This window comes from Betta splendens, chromosome 17, assembly GCF_900634795.4.
Source record: "Betta splendens chromosome 17, fBetSpl5.4, whole genome shotgun sequence".
NCBI classification, from domain to species: domain Eukaryota; kingdom Metazoa; phylum Chordata; class Actinopteri; order Anabantiformes; family Osphronemidae; genus Betta; species Betta splendens.
The window spans coordinates 2,992,407-3,001,124 of NC_040897.2; the positions used below are offsets into that span (position 1 = coordinate 2,992,407).

General features: G+C 44.8%; 1 protein-coding gene across 2 annotated transcripts; it reads left to right on the forward strand.

Moving 5' to 3' along the window:
• The first annotated feature begins 21 nt into the window (after positions 1-21).
• Positions 22-8,718, forward strand: tgs1 (trimethylguanosine synthase 1). Of its 2 annotated transcripts, none has more exons than XM_029131462.3 (15): positions 22-160; positions 791-987; positions 1,073-1,137; positions 1,258-1,446; positions 1,570-1,647; positions 2,836-3,345; positions 3,670-3,799; positions 4,363-4,449; positions 4,532-4,676; positions 5,875-6,187; positions 6,269-6,433; positions 6,710-6,856; positions 7,389-7,605; positions 7,711-7,789; positions 8,346-8,718. In XM_029131462.3, exons 2-15 carry the CDS (start codon positions 839-841, stop codon positions 8,457-8,459), a joined length of 2,388 nt encoding a protein of 795 aa, XP_028987295.1. In that variant the 5' UTR covers positions 22-160; positions 791-838; the 3' UTR covers positions 8,460-8,718. The 2 variants fall into 2 exon arrangements, with proteins under 2 accessions (XP_028987295.1, XP_028987297.1); XM_029131464.3 differs by having other exon boundaries at positions 1,573-1,647.

Genomic DNA, 8,718 nt, shown 5'->3' on the forward strand with positions numbered 1-8,718 from the left:
AGCCCTCTGAGCTACAGGGCTGACTTCTGCTCCTGGTTTGTTCGCGACGACGTCAGATATCCTTTACAACGTGTGTAGTTGGTGACCAGTAACACTGGGAACGCGGCTGATGCTAGTCACGTCACACACCGCCAACATGTTGAACCGAATCAAATAACAGGTATGTTGCATATGATTTGAAGACAGTTAACGCTTTGGAATAAAGTTAAAGCTTAGCGAAGAAATGCGATAGTAATGAAAACACAAGACAGGACTCACAGCACGTTAAATGACACACTCTGTGTATGCGCGTTTACAAACACAACACCGCATAATTAATGTCGCCCTGTACTACACATATCACTGTTAGCTAATTCCGGAACGCTTAGGGTGTGACACAGTCAGTTGTCACCATTATTCAGTTTAACAGGAAACGTCGGTTGCGCCAAGTAGTTCCTCTCGGAATGAAACTGCAGGCGTAAACAAAGATTTGAAGTCCAAGCACAGAAACATTAATAGATTTTCAGCAAAAAAAGAGGAGATAAAGAAAATTATCAATACCTTCACAAACATTCACAATCCACAAATGAGGATACATGGCAATACCAATTTCAATCTGAGCAGTGCAACTGACGGTGATATTTCTAGTATTTTAGACTAACCGTGTGCCGTGAAGTGTGTCTTACATGTCTCTCAAAGAACGACTGTCCGTCAGATGTACGATTTTGTATATTCTATTTTTGATGTTGTTTAGCAAGTCTTTTTTATTTAAACTAAAAAAAGACGGTCCGTGTCGACTTTTATTCTGAAGGAAACTCACGGAAGTGGCATTACCGCGCTTGGCCGGGGAATACTGGAAATGGTGTCTGGTCCTGAGTCCGTCCATGCTGGTGCTTTCATGATGTTAGAGCGGAGCAGGGTGATGGTGGTAGCCGATATTTTCTTCAATTGGAGACACTCGTCTAACGAGGCCGGCGTCCACTGTCTCTGCTCCAGAGCCTTCGTACAGTGAGTCTCTCTCAGCTTTTAATGGGCAGTGATGAGACAACATCACTGAAAACAAAGCAAATGCATTTTCCACGTCTGCTTCCAGGGATCGAGACCTGTATCGCTCCGATAACAGACTGTGCTTTGACCCGACTGACGCTGTTGCTCAAGGTGCTGTATGATACCATTGCAGTGTTTCTTTTCCGTTGAGCTCAGTTGTGCTGTGGGTTTCTCAGTTGATTCTGCTGATGTTTTCCACAAACCAGAGACTTTTCTTAATTCAACCCACAGACGACGACCAGGATGCGGATAAGGCTGAGGAGGAGGCGTTAGACGAGGAGATGCAGCTGATGGCCAGCATGGGTCTGCCTCTGGCCTTTGCCAGCTCCTCTGCACGCGTTCACAGAAAGCCCAACACATGCTGGGCAGAAGCAGCTGAAGAGGAGGAAGATGAGCAGCATTTACAGACTGTCATTGAAGGTAACTCAGTTATGTTCTAATGCCTGGGAACCTGCGGTGTGTTTGTGTTTGCATCTTCTTATTTCACTGTGTAACAGGCATCTATTTGTCTATTTCACGACCATCTTGTGCTTTGTGATATAGCAGATGAGAAGGAACCACGTGACTCCCTGGAAGAGGTCACAGGAGGGTTTCAAGATGCTGGCTGGGAGACTTACTGGGGTAAGTTTGTTTAAGTATGTTTATACTTTGTACACTTTTTCATTGTACAATCACACAGTAGTAGGTTTTCATTATGACCCAGCGAGGGTCGATCAGTTTGCTTCTGAAGCTGCTCTCCAGAGCAGAGTGTCCAGAGCACAACCCAGGACAGAGCTGTCCAGCCTCTTCCTGTCATCACTATGACGCTGCTGCTCCAGCAGACCACACTGTACAGGATGGCTGATGCCACCAGAGTCATAGAAAGTCTTCAGGAGTGGTCCCTTCACAAAAGATTCATTCAGCAGATGGGATGTGAGAGCCACTGGTCTGCTGAGGTCTAGGCATACGGTGTCTTAGGTACTGGTACCAGGCAGGAGGTCTTCCAGAGCTGTGGTACCACCCTCAGCTTGAGGCTTAGATTGAAGACGTGCTCCATAACTCCACACAGTTCACCTGTGCAGGACTTTAGGAGTCTGGAGCTGATGCCATCTGGTCCTGCTGCTTTCCTGGCCTTGATCTTCTTAAGCTCTTTTCTCACCTGGGTGCATGAGAAGGACAGGGGTTGAAGGAGTGCCTCAGTCTCAGAGTGGTGTGAAGTGGAGGAGTGTTGCTGGGAGGACTCACAGGTCTGCAGAGCTGATGGTGCAGAGGTGTGAAGGGCTGTGGGGAGTGGTCCAGAGATGTGAGGCGTAAAAGGATTTGGAGGCAGCTGCTGGGGTGTGTGTGTGAGTGGGTGCTTGGTCAAACCTGTTGAATCGTAAGTTCAGGTTTTTGACCCAGCTCAGGTCCCCCTTTGCCTGTGGGTGTGGAGCTTTCTAGCCAGAGATGGTTTTCAGGCTCCTTCACACTTTGCTGACACTCTTCTGTTGCTCCTTCATCTTTCTTCTGTAACTGACTTTTCTCTCATGGATTTTTCTCTTTAGCTCCTCCTCACAGAGCTCCATCCACACAGTGATGTTAAAACTGTGCCTAAGAGCCTCCTCGCTCTCAGCCTTCCACCTCTTCACTGTGCGGGGCACCACCGCCTGGCTGTGTACTACCGGTTTATACATAGGCAGAAGATGCAGGACGTTGTGGTCGCCTCTCCTCAGCGGAGGGAGGATGCGCTGTAGGCCTCCTTGGTGTTGGCATAGAACAAGTCCAGGATTTTATTGTGTCTGTTTCACCAATTAAATCCTGTTTCTGCCTTTTCCTGTATATTTGCTGAAGCTCAACAGGGTGAAGGTCTGTTATGGAGCAGCTGGCTGGAGAAACACCCAGAGCCTGAGCCAGATGTTCCAAAAGCAGCGACTGCTCCTTGGGATGACCCGCACATGAAGGCAGACTGGGACAAGCACGCTGCAGACACATACTACTCCTACTGGCAGCAGTATTCATACTGGGCTTCACAGGGCTGGACCACCGACCAGTGCGCCTCTCCGTCTGGTGGAGAAGGAGCAGCAGAGGACAGAGACACAGCGACACACACACAGAATGTGGAGGATGGACAGAGTGGAGCTGAGGATCTACTCAGAGCAGGAGACCTGGACGCTGGTCATCTTGATGCCGGTGTCTTGTGTAACGAGTTTGAGCTGAGCTGCACCTTAGAAGCACACGAGGACTCACAGAAGCAAACGCAGGCTCAGGGAGAGCTGTGTGGATCTGATGACCCTTCTGATGGAGGAAACATGCGCAAGAGACCCGCCTCCACCTCACAGCAGAACACAGCGCAGCAAGCAGGTAGTGTGTGTGTTTGTTCCTAACAACCTCAGAAGGCTGTTTAGGCACAAGCAAACAAACACCCAAATTCATAGGCACCCAGTTGCCTATGAATGTTACAGGCAGTAACTAATTACCCCCAGGTGTATTTGGCCTTATTCGAAAGCATTATTAACCTTTGATAAAACTTAGCTGCTTCATTTTATTATTCTGAATAATTCTGATTTAGTAAATGTTTTTACTTTAAATAGATGCACTTCTGCTTGAATTACATAATTAATTCCCAGAATTCAAAATTATTTTAAACTAATCACTAATCACACTCTTAACTTCTGTTTCACTTAGATTCTCACCAGGCTGCTGGCAGCCCAGTCAGGCAGTACACTTCTCAGAATAAACTGTCAAATAGAAAAGGTGATGATGATGATGAAGATGACAAGCCCCCAGCGGGAGGACACGCTAAAGTCAAACGAAGGTGAGCAAAGCAGCTTTGCACACAGTCATCTGTACGAGGTCAAAGGCAGTTTCCATAAAGGGCCATTTCAACGGAAGCAGTCCGTCGGAAGCAGTGGTGTAACGAGCATCACAGCTCACTAAGCTTCTGTTGATCAGAGGTTCAGTGAGCCTGACATACGTACAAGTGCAGAGATTTTAGTGTAAATTGAACTGTAATATCTCCTTGTTCTTACTGGATCAAAGGACCCACTCATTCCTTATGAGGAGACTCGTGCACTTTCATGAGAGAGTAGATGGAAGCTGATTGACAGTTCTCTTGTGGTGTCATCAAATCATTGTCAAATCACAAATTTTAATTTCCTTTGGTTTTAAAAAAACAAATTTTGTAATTTCCAGAAAATTCTTTTGTTGAATTTTCCTCATGTATTGTTATAGACATATCTGTAATTTACTGAATGGAATCAAAGTTAATATTTGAAATATGAAAATATGTGTTAACAAAAACACATGTAGGCAACAAAACAAAATGTGTTTGTCCTTTTAAAAATAGAACTGAAGTAATGAGATTTCCTTTGTTTGCAGTCATGAGCTGGATGTGGAGGAGAGCCCACATTTGAATCCTGAGGAAGCCTGGACTAAACTGGGACTAAAACACAACCCAGATACTCAGTAAGTCTGACAGGTCCATGCTCACAGATTCTGCATCGTCCCATGTCGGCTTCATTACATTGTATTTGTCCCTGTGTCTCAGGTTTGACGCTGTGTTGAGCTTTAAAAACAGCGCCGCTCAGAAGCATCAGAGGCAGTGCTGGATGAAGAAAGCAGGCATCAACAAACACATCAGGTTCTCAGAGACAGGAGCCCCACAGGCTTCGATCAGCAGCACGCTCCCAAAGGTACTGCCATCTGTCAGGGATGTACTGTACACTGTGGCACTAGGGAAGGAGGGAAGAAGTTAATGCAGATCTTCATAAACGCATGGTTAGTGTTTTATAGTGATGGGTCCGGCAACACCGATGCGTCGGCGCCTGTGTCGAGCTCTTAGAGCGAAACACTGTGTCGGTGCGCGTATCACGTTGGGAAAGCACATGACCGATACAATTCCTGTATCAGTCACTGTCTGACGCGCCAGACTGTGTTTATAAGGAAGCGCATGTGTCGGGATGCATCTGCCGAATGGAATCCCTGATCGTTTGCCGTACATTGTCAAATTCATCTATAATTCATCTCATATCGGAAAATAAGGTTTCTTTTTTTATTTAATTTTATAATAAAGTGAAAGTGTATTATTAAAATAATTAATTAATTTTAAAAATTTGAAAATTTAAAATATTTGAATTCAGATTAATTTCCAAAGTGACTCTTTACTAATCATATTGTTTTATGCAGGTTAAATTTCGTATTTATTCGACAGAACTTTCCTATTTAAACAAAACCACCTCACAGTGTGTTGACCCCAGCAACACTTCTAGACCCCAGATTTAAATCACTCTGGTTCCGCAGTTCCAAGTGCAATGAGGCCGTCAGTAGACTGCAGTCAGAACAGCAGCTAGCAGCTTTCTACAGCCACTTCAGGCATGTTATTCAGCATTATTTGTTTCTTGTTGTTTGTACATGGTGTACTAAAATGGCAGTGTGTTGTTTCTAGATAACCTTTGGCAAGATCTCCTCACTGAAGTGGGCAGGCAGACCAAATTTGTTTAAAAAAAATCTACAAAAAAAGGCATCTTCATTCACTACATGTTCACTTAGATTTTTACGTTATGATACATGTCCACTTTATCGACTGTATCTAAAAATATAAATTTTAAATGTAAATGAAGATATGAAATAATACTATATAACATACAATGGCTTAAATTATATTATTGTATATATTAAGTCACAAAATCAGTGTCAGCTGAGTCTGTCAACTATGTTGCCTGTAGGGAGTTTTAATGTCCAGCAGGTGTCAGTATTCAGTTACACAGTATCGGCACAGTATCAATACAGTTTTGCAATGTGTCGAAACGTTTCATGACGCCTCATCTACCCATCACTAGTGTTTGCACTAAAGTCCAAATAAATAAGCAACATTATCGTTATGATTCACAGGTCCAAAACTTTCTTAAAAAAATCCAGAGGGAGGCACAGATCACTCAACCAGATGAGGGTGAGGGAGGAAGAGGAAGTGAACTGGAAACCGAGGACAGTACTCTATTCTTGAGAAAAGAGGAGAAGATGGAGATGAAATGTGCTGACGAAGGAAAGAAAGATGTCGTGGAAGACGCTCGGTCTAGTTCCCTGTCCAGCTCACATGCAGAGAGGAGCGACACCTCCCCCAGCGGTGCTGCTGAGACGGTGGACAGTGAGGAGAAATGGGAGGAGGACCCTGGCAGACTGTTTGACGCCCCTGAGGGCAGTAGTGGTAAGAAGTGGTTCTGATAGAATTCAAGGAGAAATGATGCAGCCTAATAATGAATACTGTGTGTATATACTGTATCTGTAGACCTGGGAGTAAAAGATAGCAAGAAGCCAAAGAAGAAGAAGAAGCAACGTGCGAGGAAGCAGCAGCTCCCAGTGGAGATGGCAGCGGAACCAGAGCTGGCCAAATACTGGGCCCAGCGCTACAGGCTCTTCTCTCGCTTCGATGAAGGAATCAGGCTGGACAGAGGTAGTGTGCACCGACAGCAGAGGTGCTGACATGTAGATTTCCAGTTTGAGTGACGACCTGTGTAGAGATGCTCTGTTAATGTGATCCACACTGAAGCTCTCTGAGAGCATTGCGCTGATTACAATTAGGATTGTATTGGCAGAAATGGATCCTTTGGACTCTGATCTGTGTGTTGGAAATGGTTCCATTCCACTAAAACCAGGCTTTGACCAAAGTCAAGGAAGGACTTTAAGACGGGTACTCGCTGTGTCTTTCTCACTCTCGTGTTTGCTTTAGAGGGCTGGTTCTCGGTGACACCAGAGAGGATCGCTGAACACATCGCCCACAGGGTGGAGCGCAGCTTCGCAGACTCTCAGCTAGTCATAGATGCCTTCTGTGGTGTGGGTGGAAACGCCATCCAGTTCGCCCTTACTGGAAAACGAGGTACAGATTCTTGCATTTCCACTTATACCTATCATTAGAGAAGGACTTACTATGGAGTACTATGAAGATGCAGCATGTACTCTATGTGCTACAGGATCCCTGTACAGACCACCTGTGGCTGTGAGTTGTGCTGTATGGGACACACTGGACTGCTTGTTTGACAAATATCTGCATTTCTCCATAATCTTGGCATAGAAACATGTGATCTTGGACACTTTGGACCAAACCTGCCAGACTAACCCAGCACATTGTTCACGCTGCTGTCGCCCAGGTTTCAGGTTCAATCCTGCGTCGCAACCTGGAAGGGCACCCGGTATAAAAACTTAAAATGACAGTGCCACAAACAATCAGCATCAAATTTAATTGAACTTGATCACAGCTACAGTTTGTTTGACCTACAAGTGGTTGAACTGCTCCAAGAAGCTCTTACTTAGCTAAAAATGCCCTCCATTAGCCTGAAAAGCTAGTTTTATTAAGGGCTCATTCATTGTCCAGCTCTGTGATGTTGCCTTTGAATGTGTGGTCCTTTCAGTCCTGGCTGTTGATATTGACCCTGTGCGCTTGGACTTGGCGCGGCACAACGCCGCGGTTTACGGCGTAGCTGAGCGAATCGACTTCCTGCAGGGAGACTTCCTCCAGCTGGCTTCTCGTCTGCGTGGCGACGTGGTCTTCCTGTCGCCGCCGTGGGGAGGACCCGATTACCTGACGGCCGAGGTGTTTGACATCAAAACCATGATGGACCCTGATGGATATCCTTTAATGTCAGAGGGAAGGTTGGGGGTTATTGGGGGGCCAGTGTTGATGCTGAGCAGGGCCAAACAGCATACTTCAGTTTTTCCCTTAACAACTAGCACATATGAGATTTTTCGTCTGGCTAAACTGATATCGGACAACATCGTGTACTTCCTGCCTCGCAATGCTGACATGGATCAGGTGTGTATGTGGGTCGTTGAGCAGGGAAAAGATCACTACAACATGAACACTATGAACACACTAGAACGTTACACTATGGTAAACTATGTGTTAAGATTCTATTAGTGCTGGATCTGTGAGCATGTCTATGTCCAAGTGTGAGGTGCCTAAAAATATCCGTTTAAAATGAGGTGGTGAAGCTTTTTGGTGTAGAAACATGCCACAGTCTTTCTAACCAAATGAATAATGTTGGACGGGGTTATTGAATTGAGTTAATTTGGTAAGATGAAATCAGCTTCTACTAGAATGAAGCTCTAACAGCTCCACAGCTGTTGTTTCCCTCGGAAACTGGGACAATATAACTGGATCAAGGACTAACTGTGGGGTCAACTGTTATGTGTGTTGTGTGCCCTTTAAAAGCTGGACTGTACAATCCCTTACCGATTCTACATCCAGTAATGAAGTAGATGGATAAACGTACTTAGAGCTACAAAATACAATGTTGAAAGGCTAAAACATTGCTTTTGTGCTGGTACTAAGAGGACTTGTTTACATCTGTGTCTGTGTCTCCTTACAGATAGCCTCTCTGGCTGGTCCAGGAGGGAAGGTGGAGGTGGAACAGAATTTCCTCAACAACAAGCTGAAGACCATGACTGCTTACTTTGGCAGCCTCATAAAGTCAGACAGTTAGCAGCGCTGCCAACATTCTGGACTTACTGTATACGTCATCCTACATTTCTAACCCAAGAAAATTTGTTTGTGCACAGCAACTTTTACTTAAGTCTACATTTGTCAATGCTTCAAATTTAGTAACCAGATCTGGAGTTTTACAGCAAAGTTTTAAAACAAGATTGTATATTTTATCATTTTCTTTTAGCACACAAACTTAATAAATGTTTCTGTTTTTATGTCTCCTGTACTGAAAGTTAATTTAAAGGCATTTCATCATA